The sequence below is a fragment of the Oncorhynchus tshawytscha genome, linkage group LG04 (assembly GCF_018296145.1).
Source record: "Oncorhynchus tshawytscha isolate Ot180627B linkage group LG04, Otsh_v2.0, whole genome shotgun sequence".
Lineage (NCBI taxonomy): Eukaryota > Metazoa > Chordata > Actinopteri > Salmoniformes > Salmonidae > Oncorhynchus > Oncorhynchus tshawytscha.
The window spans coordinates 27,167,375-27,180,835 of NC_056432.1; the positions used below are offsets into that span (position 1 = coordinate 27,167,375).

The following is a 13,461-nucleotide window of genomic DNA, read 5'->3' on the forward strand; positions in this document are numbered from 1 at the left end:
AGGAGTTCCTGTCTCACAGAGATAACAACTACCGGACGGTACTTACCAAGATTATACCACATGTCTCTGATCTTAAAGCCAATGCTCTTCCTCATGTCTCCATACCTGTAACCACATCATAGAATGACACTACATGCAGTAGAGCATGAATACATATTTACTAACAGGAGCATTTATAGTGTATTCAGAAAGTATTCATACACCTTTACTTTTCCCCAAAGGTTTTGTGTTGCACCCTGATCTACACATAATACCCCATAATGTCAAAGTATAATTTTGTTTTTCAAGATTTTTTACAAATTAAAAATGAAAAGCTGAAAATGTCTTCAGTCAAAAGTATTCAACCCCTTTGTTATGGCAAGCACAAATAAGTTCAGGAGAAAAATGTACTTAACAAATCCCATAATAAGTTGCATGGACTCATTCTGTGTTCAATAATAGCGTTTAACATGATTTTTCTATGACTACCCCATCTCTGTACCCCACACATACAATTATCTGTAAGGTCCCTCAATCGAGTAGTGAATTTCAAGCACAGATTCAACCACAAAGACCAGGGAAGTTTTTCAATGCCTCGTAAAGGGCACTGATTGTTAGATGTGTAAAAAAAGAATAATAATAATAAGCAGACATTGAATATCCCTTTGAGCATGGTGAAGTTATTAATTAGGCTTTGGATGGTGTATAAATACACCCAGTCGCTACAAAGATACAGGCGTCCTTCCCAACTCAGTTGCCATAGAGGAAGGAAACTGCTCAAGGATTTCACCATGAGGCCGATGGTGACAGAGCTCGCTGATTCTTTAAAAGAATATTGGACAAATATTGTACAATTCAGGTGTGCAAAGCTCTAGAGACTTAGACAAAAAATACTCACAGCTTTAATTGCTGCCAAAGGTGCTTATAACATCTATTGACTCAGGGGGGTGCATAGTGATTTATTTGTATTAATTTATAACAAATATGGAATTTTTTGACCACTTTGACATAAGAGTATTTTGTGTAGATCGTTGAACAATTAAAAAATTAAATCCATTTTAATCCTACTTTGTAACACAACAAAGGGTGGAAAAGGTAAAGGGGTGTGAATACTGTACATCAATTAAAATACTGTGCAATTTGGATTTTTCTTGTTAATTATTTATTTTGGGGAATTTAAATATTGCACTCATACACAAAATAAAGAAGAAAAGGACATACTTGTTAAGTATTTTGTTCCGTTTCTCTTGAGAGAAGGATTCCAGCTGCAATGACTTGTGGGTAAGGAATGCCACAGTCAGATGGAAGTAGTTGTTCCATAGCTGAAGAGAGGAGAATATGATAAACATTTTGACATGGACATTGAGACAATTATTGAGTTAAGATTACATTAGGAGAGAGACACAGATGTCTTTTGTCCACCCCATTAAGAGGTGGAGACTTGAGACCCACCTGCAGCTCAAAGTGGGTCTGGTCTAGGAAGTACATGTTGAGGACCTCAGAGTACTGGTTGATGGCCCGCAGAAACACCCCAATCTGCAGAAGGTTCATGGTCATCCAGTCAGAGGGGAAAACGTTCCCCATCAGGTCCTTAAACATGATGAATGTCTCCATCAGGAAGTCCTGTAGTGGGCCAGGGAGAACAGTTACCTTACCTGTACTGAAAGTACCTGGATTTATGCATCTTCATGTCTGCACAAACATGGGATTGTGTTTCTAACCAAGTCCATTGATTAGTAACAAGTTAAACTATGCACAGCAGGTACCTAAGATTTCCTCATATTAGACCCACACACCTCAGTAAAGAAGCAAAGACAGGGAGATCCTCACATTGTTCCAAGTCAGTCCTCATGAAATGTCTATAATCAATAACCACTTCAGGTGCAGTTACAAGCACCAGTGGTTGAATGCCAGCTATCGACTGGATGACTCAGGAAGAGCGATGCCCAGGGCAGGAGAAGCGGACCACTTACAATAATGTCCTGTCTGGTCTTGAAAGTACTTATGTAGTGGGCGTAGTGCATGTCATCCATCTGCTTCAAGATGGCAGTCATGCAGGCTAGGTAATGACCCTGGTATGGAGAAGACAGAGTATCAGTCACCTTAGCTGAAAAACTAGTTTAGGATCCCACATACAGTACCAGTCAAAAGTTTAGACACACCTACTCATTCAATGGATTTTTCTGTATTTTCTACATTGTGGAATAATAGTGAAGACATCAAAACTATGAAATAACACATCATGTAGTAACAAAAAACGTGTATTTTAGATTTTAGATTCTTCAAAGTAGCCACCCTTTGCCTTGATGACAACTTTGCACACTTTTGGAAAATGTATTTCCTTCTTAATGCGTTTGAGCCAATCAGTTGTCTTGTGACAAGGTAGGGGTGGTATACATAAGATAGCCCTATTTGGTAAAAGACCAAATCCATATTATTGCAAGAACAGCTCAAATAAGACAAGAAAATGACAGCCATCATTACTTTAAGACAAGAAGGTCAGTCAATGTGGAAAATGTTGAGAACTTTGAAAGATTCTTCACGTGCGTCGCAAAAACCATCAAGTGCTCTGACGAAACTGGCTCTCGTGAGACCCAGAGTTACCTCTGCTGCAGAGGATAAGTTCATTAGAGTTACCAGCCTCAGAAATTGCAGCCCAAATAAATGCTTGACAGAGTTCAAGTAACAGACACATCTCAACATCAACTGTTCAGAAGAGACTGCGTGAATCAGGCATTCATGGTCAAATTGCTGCAAAGAAACCCCTACTAAAAGACACCAATAATAAGAAGAGACTTGCTTGGGCAAAGAAACACGAGCAATGGACATTAGACCAGTGGAAATCTGTCCCTTGGTCTGATGAGTCCAAATCTGAGATTTTTGCTTCCAACTGCCGTGTCTTTGTGAGATGCAGAGTAGGTGAACGGATGATCTCTGCATGTGTGGTTCCCACCTTGAAGCATTGAGTAGGTGTGATGGTGTTGGGGTGATTTGCTGGTGACACTGTCAGTGATTTATTTAGAATTCAAGGCACACTTAACCAGCATGGCTACAACATCATTCTGCAGCGATACGCCATCCCATCTGGTTACGCCATCCCAAATGATAGTGGGACTATCATTTGTTTTTCAACAGGACCATGACCCAACACACATCCAGGCTGTGTAAGGGCTATTTGAAAAAGAAGGAGAGTGATGGAGTGCTGTATCAGATGCCTCCACAATTACCCGACCTCAACCCAATTGAGATGGTTTGGGATGAGTTGGACCGCAGAGTGAAGGAAAAGCATCCAACAAGTGCTCAGAATATGTGGGAACTCCTTCATAGACAGTTGGAAAAGCATTCCTCATGAGGCTGGTTGAGAGAATGCCAAGAGTGTGCAAAGCTGTCATCAAGGCAAAGGGTGGCTACTTTGAAGAATCTCAAATATAAAATATATTTAGATTTGTTTAACAATTTTTGGGTTACTACATGATTCCATGTGTTATTTCATAGTTTTGATGTATTCACTATTATTCTACAATGTAGAAAAATTGTAAAAATAAAGAAACCCCTTGAATGAGTAGGTGTGTCCAAACTTTTGACTGTATAACATGTTATATGCTTATAACCTGCTTATATTGTTGAATGCTTATAAGTGCTAACCAAGTTATATACTATAAAGGATGCATAGAAGCAGTTTTCAGCACTGTGCCTTGTACATGGAAACTTAAAATAAAGTATTAGTCTACCAACTGATCAATTTAAAATAACTTTAGAGTTAGATGAAGGGTCTTACAATGAGAGGGGAGGTTCTGCTCATGCTGATGACAGTGCGATTGACCCTGCGAAGCAGCCGCTCCATAATCAGCTGGACATGACCCCGGGTTGGACCCTGAGGACACAGACAAGCAGCTCAGATAAATAATATATGTTTCAAAACCAATCCAGTTAGAGTCAGGAATGTGACTGATTTCAGTGTTTCCAGCAGCAGAGATAGAGATGTGTTGTAGCAATTAGCCACTCACCACATCCTTGCGGTCCAGGTTGTCAAGCACAGTGCTGAGCAGCTGAACACAGGCCTCGTGGTCAGGCTTATTGGAGTGGTCATCCAGCTGCCCACTCAGCTGGTCAGTCAACAGTGGCAAGAGGACATCTCGACACTCTGTAGGGTCAAAGACAAATAGAGACCATTCAAATGTGTCATCATGTGGTTCTGTTTTTAAATAGAGATGATTATAAAGTTGTGTTTTAACCAGAGAGGCGCCACAGTACCTGGCTTTTTGAAAAGGTCACTCTCCACCATCTTACACATGCAACCAAGCTTCTGGCGCACTAGCTGAGAGTCAGGGATGCTCTCGATGAACTTGGTCAGAAGAACACTAGTGAGGGAGAGACAGGAAGACATACAGAAAAAGGCAAGGACATGTGACAATGTCACTATCTTTTCTATACAGGAAACAGTATAATTTCTGCAGAGATTTTACTGTTAAAATGTCATTACAAGGAGTTACCTGAGCTCCACAGGGTCAAAGACATTTTTTATGTCATTAATGATGGTGGGGAGGTATTTCAGTATCGCCCCCTGAAAAAGACAAGGGCTCAAAAGTGTTTTTAAAAGAACATGAAGGAAATATCACTGGATAATGCTTTACAGAGCGAGTCAACTATAAAGTGTTTATCAAGTAAAACTTGAACTATCTTTCATGAAGCCAGCATAAAAGTCAATAACTATAGGACCAAGGACGATAACTATAACAAAAACGATAAAAACTATACAAATAAATAAAATCTTTCTAATTCAAGTGAACAGGAACGTCAGACTACAACGATAACTACAAAAATAGTGGAGAACTACAACGAGAGCGATCACTTCCAGAGATACTTTTTTCCCTGTCCCTCCAACAATTAAACATTGACAACCAATCAAAAACGTGTTCCATTGAAGCGTTCTTGGCTCTAGGTGCGCGAGGCTGCTCAGAGAGGAGAGAAGGCAGAGCGCAAGATAAACTTGCCTGAATAAATGGCCATGTGTGAGCATATTGGTGTCCACGTTACTTATAAGACGACTTGGGAGAATGATGATCCATGACAAACAGCGCATGAGAAGGCCATATTTTCGATGGTAGGCCTATCTGTTAACGCCGATACATCCTGGCAAAATACACACTATGACTTGCCTACCATTGTGCCTTTCTGGACCTTGTCAACTGTCAAGACAATACCCATTACTGATCAATATGGTTGCCTAATCAGGCCTAGGCTAGATTATTATTATTTCGGAACGAAACATGCATTCAAAACATATTTTTTTTGCGGTTATTGAAATGACATATCCACTGCAGTTTACAGCCTAGACTATAATGATTTACTCGCTAGAAAAATACATTCAAAAAGCATTATTGCATTTAGTTGTTATAGCCTAGGTATGATTGTTTTTCTTGTCCCCAAAAAGCTTAATCAATTAGGGAGAATGTCGAGCTGGAGCGCAGACTGGGGCGCACACTATCCTAGGCTACCTGCCATTTTATTATCAGATTAAACAATATATTTCAACTGTGTAAATTCATTGCATATAGGCTATTCACGGCAGTATTAGGGTCTAACATTTAGTTAATAAATGGGTCGCATACACTTCTAAGGCTGCAAATCTCTATTCTGTCTTCACCGTTCTTTTTGCACAATTGCACACCTGGCCTCTGCTGCCTCGCAGCTACAGCTATTCCTTTCTACAGCTATTCCTTTCCCTTCGAATCCCAATATCTTGTTGTACACCTAATTCGAGCATTTTATTTTCTACTACTAGCCTATTTAGGAGATATTGCCATTTGCTCTTACTTGCTGAATGTAAAATAGGAGAGTTTGAAAGAAGAGGGAGCGCGATGGTGTGATCAAAATAAACCACATGATTAGCCTGCTAATGTATCTTTCTGGACATTTGTTGTATGCAGTAATTTCTGCATGAAGCATTCAAAACAGGACATTTAAGCGGATATTAACTATTGAAGGACGTAATATATCTAGCTTCTTACTTCGGCTACACATCTCTACCCTCTCTCTTCCATCTGTTCCGGTGTGCAATATACTGTAGTGTAGGCCATAGGCCACTTTAATAAATGGATTACTAGTCACTTTAAACAATGCCACTTTATTAAATAATGCCACTTTAATAATGTAAGTAATATCTTACATTACTCATATCATATGTATATACTGTATTTTATACCATCTATTGCACCTTTCCTATGCTGCTCGGCCATCGCTCATACATATATTTATATGTACATATTCTCATTCACCCCTTTATATTTGTGTGTATTAGCTAGTTGTTGGGAAATTGTTAGATATTACTGCACCGTCTGAACTAGAAGCACAAGCATTTCGCTACACTCGCATTAACATCTGCTAACCATGTGTATGTGACATATAACATTTGATTTCATTTAATTTAGGCTACGCGAGCCGCTCTGCTATTCCTCTGCACTTGTAATCCCAGGAAAAGCTATAGACTACTAAAGCTATAGACCATTTATTTTTAGCCTTTTTATAAACCATGCCTAATAGCCTTTTCGCGGAGAGAAGCATGATTGCTCTAGCTAATTGTTGAATGTAAAATAGGCCTAGGCCAAATGAACTGTTGTGGGAAAGTTAAGGAGATAGAGTGTGTTGGTGTCAACACTGGCCAGTGATAACATTGTTGCACTGATGCATTGCAAATGGTTGCACAGGACAGACAGAGAGATGAGCACAGCAAAAAATAAGATCTAGAGACAAATTGACATCCATTAGAAACATGGAAATCACTTCCAAACCACTTGAGCAACAATGCAAGCAATGACATGATATAAAAGATGTGCAGCCTAAACAGTATTTGTTGTTGAAGGACTACATTTGAATATGAGTTCCTATATGTACATTTAAGTATTATTTGCAGTTGTCACAATAACAGTGAACACACCCTGAAGCACTGAATGTTTTGTGTTACCACCTTATTACAGGTATTATTACAGTATGCATTGATAAGTTGATTGACAGGTGTACTGCAGAACGCTGGTTATAGTTTTGTATAATGTATCTTTATGGTTATCATCCTTGGTGTGGATGGCCCTTATGGTTTCCATTAACATAGAAAGGGTAAGCTAGTTTGTAAAGCTGACAATTTCATTAGAATAATACAGTGAGTGTTGCCCTACCAGGCTATTCAATGTTAACTGAGAGTGCATTAAAGAAGATGAAGTACCCTGCAAGTGTCCATACCAGTGTCTCTCCCCTACACCAACTCACCTTTATCTTCACTCCCTCGTCTAGCGGTCTGTCCATGAGTGTGTTGAAGGAGAGGAAGAGTGTCCGGATGGAGTTAAAGAAAGCATCCCCATCCTCACTGGTCCCATAGAATCTGAATAAACAGAAAGAAGGACATTGCTCATTTCAAAACAAACTAATATTGTTTACCAAATGTATGAGTATGTATGAGGAAGGAAGGCCACAGCTATGATACCTGAGGTAGAGGACCCGGGACTGCACAATGAACCTGAACAGGTACTTGAGGGCTTTGAGGGCTGAGTACAGCCCCTCTGTTAGGACAGGCTTATCTGCATGGCCCACATAGTAATTCAGAACCTTGGTCAGCTTCCTGAAAAAGTAATGGAATGGGGCACTCAGGCATACCAGTAACTGCATATAAATGACTGCATTCGGAATTGGTGGAAAGGTGTCAAAACAGGAGGAAAGAAAAATGAACTGAGTAGAGAGGGAAATGTGAAAAAGGAGAGGGCTATACTCACATATAAGCCAAAGTGGCACTGAAGTGTTTGTTGATGTATGTCTCCAGTACTGGGTTAAAGTGCTGGAACTTGATGTCTCCAATCAGTGTGATTATGAACACCTAGAAGAAAAGCAAAGCACTGTCAGGAACCAGTGTAATATAGAAACCTGCTGGAAAATGTTGTTGCATGAATAGTTTCTGATATACAACTGTCTTTTGGTATATTAAAGACAGATGCCATTAACCCTGATCGCTTAACACAGGTAATTCACCCACCACTCCAGAACTCACCAGAGCATTAAAGACCAGATTGTCATAGGTGTCCTTCTCTGAAGTCTCCATCATGATGTTGAACAGGGCATCAAGTGTGTCCTGTAGAAACTAAGACCACAAAAGACAAATGCATTAGTATAGGGTGTCCTTGTATGTTAAACTAGTTAAGAACACTGGAGCAGTCAGACTCACTTTGACAATCTCTCCTCCCTCTACCTCCATCAGGCGCTGCAGGTTCTGGTCCAGCTGTTCAGGGTTGGACCTCCAGTTCAACAGGCCCAGGAGATCCACTGGAAGAGGAACAGGAGAATATTACTTTTATGTCAACATCATTCTACTCTGTATTATGAGCCGAAGTGCGGAAAGAGTTGGATTTGATTTGATTAAATTTGTTAAGGTCTGTTTGATTCTAAATACATTGATTCCCAGATAATCATGTCCTACTACAGTACCATTCTGGGTGAGTTTAGTGGAGCAGGTGAGAGTGCCAATCTGGAAGCTGTCCTTTGTGACTGGGATGACTCCTGAATGCTGAAAGGTTTTCCCTGTCTGCCTCTCCTTCTCCTCCACCTCAGCCCAGGAGCCTGGCAGAGTCAGGTATGTCTTTGCATCCTCAGTCTTCTTTACGTCAACCTTAGCCAAATGAACAAAAGGAATTAAATACTAAAACATATTCATCTGTATGTCATTTGCTATTCATTGACCAGGGAGGGGCCATGAATGATCTACTTACTTTCAGGTTTTTATTTTATATGAAATATCTAAATAATTACTACTTCACTACTTAACAGATAATGAAATAGAATCCCTATGGGGAGATAATTATTTCAAATTAATCAAATGTATCTGAACCCTCTGGTTCCACCAAGCTGTGGGCATCATATAGGGTCTGCGTCAGTAGCATAGTGCTGTGTTGGTCCCACCTTGTAGACAATGAGGTCATGTCTGCCGTCTCTCAGTGTGGTTCCGTCTCCTTTCATCAGGCGGACAAACGCCATGCCAAATGGCTTTTCTGATTTGTCTCTAGCTAAAGGAAACACAGCAGTTTCAGTGAGAACCCAATCAACCAACTCTGAAGGACACATTCATATTCATTCTGACCAGATCCCAGAGGGTTAGGGCAGGCTGCCCGGGTGTCGAGTGTTTTAGAAACGTGAGGCACTCACAGTCCTGAGATGATCTGTGTCGAAACATCACCCTGAGATGACAGCGGCCCACATCTTCAATCGGAATAGTCACCTTGCAAAGGGAGAAGAAAGGAATGAGGAGAGGAGTGAGGAGAGTATCATAACAAGAGACAGAGAAAGTCATGTCTAGTGTCTGTCTAGCATTTTGTATGAGTGCCAATATCTCCTTTAAATTATTATTTAATTGTATAGAGCCAAATCTTTTTGGGAAATGAATTGCTGATCTTGAGCCACCATGGGGAGAGTACAGAGCTCTCTTGTCCTGACAGAAACACCTGGGATGCAGGTAAGTGAGCTGTACCTTGACTGTTTCATTCCAGCTCGGCTGCTTGACCTGGTAGTAAATTACAGACTTGTACTCTGTGATCCCATCATATCCAGCTCCAGGAAATATTGCTTTCTATTCAAGGAGAAGGAATGAGCTTCAGTCAAACATATTTTTTTGCAGACAAGAAACCCCACGTATATGTATAAACATGAATTGGGGTCATTTTGTAATAACTTAAGTTTTCGTACAGTAAACCAACAAACATGAGTTGACCAACATGTAATACTTGAGGTAAAATGGTAAAAGAAAGAAATGTGGAGGCACACATAATATAAGACAGCACCCTTACCTCCATGAGATTGCCATCGTCATCTAGTACACTCAACATCACCTCAACATTTTTGGGTGACGTTTTTTTACCGCGGTCAAACTCCCCCTGCAGCAAGGTCACATATATATCGTTCCTCACATATCCTAGAGGAGGAGAATTAGTTGGTTAATATTGAAAAGCAATCTATTAACTGTCACTGCTGTAAAGGCAGCTACAAAGTATGCAACCCCTTGTTTCAGATGCAATTCAGCTACAAAGAAGAACATATAAACGTATGGCACCTGGAAGGATGATCTCAGGGAAGCCCATCTTTCTAACAATGGCGGTGGTGCGATCCACAAAGTGGGAGTAGTCCTTCCTGACCTGGGACAGGTCACCAGGAAGTAGCTTTAAGGTCACAAATAGTCCTGAGAACCCAGCAGAGCCAATCAATGAAGAGATAGTTAACAAGACAGAGAAACTAACAGAATGTTCAGAATGGATACACACAACCTGTTACGTTTCTATTTTGAATCCAGACCCACGTTTTAAAAGCCACTTCCGAGTTACATTCCTTTGTATTTTATATTCTGTTCTACTCTGCTATATTCTAGGCAAACTGGTGAGTTGTTGCCACAGAGTGTCAGTGAGTGTGTCTCTTTACCCTGGCCCTTGTGGTTAACCTCCCGGGTGTTAATGACTTTGTTGAAGACGGCGGTGAGAGGCTCATTCTCTCCAATGACCCGGGATGGGAGGAGAGGTGACATGATGAGTTGCCTCTGACGGATGTAGGTCTCCATAGCTATCCTGGGAGAGAGAAGAAGGGAGAGAGGGGGATAAATATATTTTTAAAGTGGGACTGACAAGTGGATGGAACCATTGATCACAAAACATAGAGCTACGAAAGACATATTGAGATATTGGAAAAGGAAATCCACAAAATATAACAGTGCATGTGACCAAGCAAGAATAAGAACAGACTCCAGTTGCATTTTTGTTACACTGCACTACAAACCTAGACTTGTCCTTAATCTACAGTATTGTATAGCAATAGAGGAAGCAGTTGCATAATGCATTCCTTTAAGTGCTCTATCCTAAAACAGTTTAAGCCATTTGTCATTTCTGACTCTATGATGGTGTAAGAGAAGGTTGAGTTCAAATGGACTGGGGAGTGAGGACTATTATCACTGTGAAAATGAACAGAGCCTGTGAGAGATTTTAAAACACTCACTGCTGAAAGGGGATGAAATGCTGCTTCTCCTCATCATCTGCTTTCCCATGGGCGATATCTGTGATGTCCATCACTGTGAACAGAGGCAACTGTGAATGTGGTGGTGATATGTGGCAAAGGCTAAGCTAATAAGCTGCTTTCAATTAAATGATCCTGTTATCGCCACTGCTGCTGCTAGCATGACATCACTTTAATATCTTTGGTATTTGATTTCTCAGCTTGAGCCATTTCACAGCAGTCTTCACTCTGATTAAATAAACTACAGAGCAGAACGACAATGTAATTTGTGTTTAAAAAACGAGTTATTGGGCCCTCAGACACCTGTTCCAATGCACCAGAGACAATGACAAAAAGATACATCTACAACAGGAGCATAGGTAGGATTCCAGCAGGCCTGTCTGTGTGATCTTGAGCTTTGTGTTGCAATAGATGATGGTTCAGTAGGCATTCCTCTTTCTCTCTCAATTAGTAATTTCTTAGGAAATAGCTGACGGAAAAAAGAGCTCTTTATTGCTTCCAATGATTCTGGGTTCAGTCCATTTGCTGTGACACCAGAGGAGACAATTTCTCATCCAACCCAGAAATGTAATCCTCCACTCAAAAAAAAGAGGGATATTTAAATCCTTTCCCCTGACTCCTTTGGCAAGGCAGACAACGTAAAGGTAGTTTATGGGTCAGGAGGGTAAGCAGGTTCAGGTGGGCTCAGGGTGTGTCTGGCTTTTATCCAGGACAGGGATCCTACTGTAAATGTTTGTTTAGGCCCTCAATTACCCATTCACTCAAACTCTGAGTAAATGGGGTAGTGTTCTGATTTCAGACTTAATAGAATGTGTAAATTTGCGCAAACAAATATAGGGAAGACATCTCAATTAAAAGACATCTCACCAGCTACACCAAACGGTCTCCTTAACCCTCCTGTGTGTTTCTTGCCCTCCTTGAGTTCCATGCTGCCCACCCTGATAATCTGACAGACGAGGAAGAGACGTGGCCTAATCAGGTCACTGCTGCTCAGATCCTGGCCAGAGAGGGCAGAGTGGAGAAGATCATTTCAATGCAAAGATAAGGACGACATAATGCAAGTAAAGTAAAAGTTGCAAGGCAGAACATATTCAATATCTTATGCAATGTTGCTTATATGAATTTGAATATGAGCAGTTCAGATGAAGAGCCTGTCTTAGGATATAAATGGCATGGCATGGCATTGCATAGCATGCCCCAACCAAGGACTGTCACTGCCCACTTCCCGTCCATCTATTAGGCCCCATGGCTAGACTATTACATTTACAACAACAGGGAATAAGAAAGTGGAAGGGAGGGTTTCATCTCTGTTACCGTGAAGAGGGCAGGCAGATTGTTGAGTTTCTCAATCTCTTTGGGCATACCCATGCTGTCCCAGCGCACCAGGAAGTTCTCACTGCAAACATACATGGCATTCACAATCAAGAATCACAACTCCCATACCTCACTGTAACAAACCTCTGTGTGTTTTTGACAAGATAACACAAAAACACAAATATATCAAAATGCCTACATACAGTCACGTTATTAAATATATATGCAATGTGGAACATATGAGTACTGGACGAAATGTTCTGTCAAGTGTCAGAATGGTAATGGTGGTTTAGTATAATGCAATGAATTTAAATTAGTTGGTATCTGACCTGATGAACTCTGACTGGTCAGGGTCATAGAGCGACATAAGCAGCTCTGCATCTTCCCCGATGTTACAAACAAAGTTCTTGAGGTTCATGAGGAGACTGTATGTGTGCACTGTGCTAAACAGGGACTGGCGCCGCATCTCCAGATTCTGCTTCCGGGTCTACAGAGGGGCACAGAGACACTGTATGAGCAAACACGATGCACTGGCAGGGCTAACTCTGCAGCATATACATGTAGTATTTTATCTATCAGAGAGGCGCAAACAACAGCTGGTCCATGCCTTCTCCTCTTGTATTCTGTCATCTATACTGCGGGATGCAGTCTCAAAGGCTCGGAATAGATTGACTGTGCTTGTGCAGTCCGGGTCCAGAGTGTTCCCTGCGTCATCTCGCACCACCAGGTCCAACCCTAGAATCCTGTACAGAAAGCATCAAATATAGCTTAGGACAGATTTACAAGGGCATATTCTTAGGACCATGACTCAGTCACATAAAACGTTACAAGCATGTTTATGTCACAATGCAATTCAAGTAGAGTGCAATTTATACCGGTTTCCATAATCAATCTTAGCTGTGACTTTCTTCCTGAGCTCCACAAGGTCATCCTTGGGCAATGTTCCAGACACTATCTGAGATCGATACTCGATGAGGCTGTAGGCCATCTGTTGTACGCCCCTGAACAGAGTGGTCTTGTTGTTCTGTCAAACAAACAGTCATATTCGTCATCACAGACACCCAGGCTAACATAATTACCCTTTTCCAAACAGACTAAGTGTCAGAGTTGAATAACAGCATAAGGGTAAAGTACATT

The 13,461-nt window shown here is 40.9% G+C and overlaps 1 protein-coding gene across 2 annotated transcripts in view; it reads right to left on the reverse strand.

Annotated features, from left to right (window-relative positions):
- Positions 1-13,461, reverse strand: part of LOC112248446 (dedicator of cytokinesis protein 5) — a 55,174-nt gene that overhangs the window by 25,359 nt on the left and 16,354 nt on the right. For both annotated transcript variants that reach the window (XM_024417471.2, XM_024417470.2), the window contains exons 6-31: positions 13,200-13,348; positions 12,932-13,067; positions 12,654-12,811; positions 12,325-12,406; positions 11,878-12,007; positions 10,993-11,065; positions 10,426-10,568; positions 10,064-10,189; positions 9,801-9,925; positions 9,485-9,583; positions 9,163-9,235; positions 8,920-9,023; positions 8,449-8,629; positions 8,189-8,286; positions 8,015-8,104; positions 7,743-7,843; positions 7,457-7,591; positions 7,243-7,354; positions 4,473-4,543; positions 4,234-4,340; positions 3,987-4,123; positions 3,758-3,853; positions 1,953-2,051; positions 1,432-1,602; positions 1,201-1,301; positions 47-105 (exon numbers count right to left, since the gene is read on the reverse strand). In XM_024417471.2, coding sequence (XP_024273239.1) covers positions 47-105; positions 1,201-1,301; positions 1,432-1,602; positions 1,953-2,051; positions 3,758-3,853; positions 3,987-4,123; positions 4,234-4,340; positions 4,473-4,543; positions 7,243-7,354; positions 7,457-7,591; positions 7,743-7,843; positions 8,015-8,104; positions 8,189-8,286; positions 8,449-8,629; positions 8,920-9,023; positions 9,163-9,235; positions 9,485-9,583; positions 9,801-9,925; positions 10,064-10,189; positions 10,426-10,568; positions 10,993-11,065; positions 11,878-12,007; positions 12,325-12,406; positions 12,654-12,811; positions 12,932-13,067; positions 13,200-13,348 — 2,956 coding nt within the window. The remainder of the gene's footprint in view (positions 1-46; positions 106-1,200; positions 1,302-1,431; positions 1,603-1,952; positions 2,052-3,757; positions 3,854-3,986; positions 4,124-4,233; positions 4,341-4,472; positions 4,544-7,242; positions 7,355-7,456; positions 7,592-7,742; positions 7,844-8,014; positions 8,105-8,188; positions 8,287-8,448; positions 8,630-8,919; positions 9,024-9,162; positions 9,236-9,484; positions 9,584-9,800; positions 9,926-10,063; positions 10,190-10,425; positions 10,569-10,992; positions 11,066-11,877; positions 12,008-12,324; positions 12,407-12,653; positions 12,812-12,931; positions 13,068-13,199; positions 13,349-13,461) is intronic.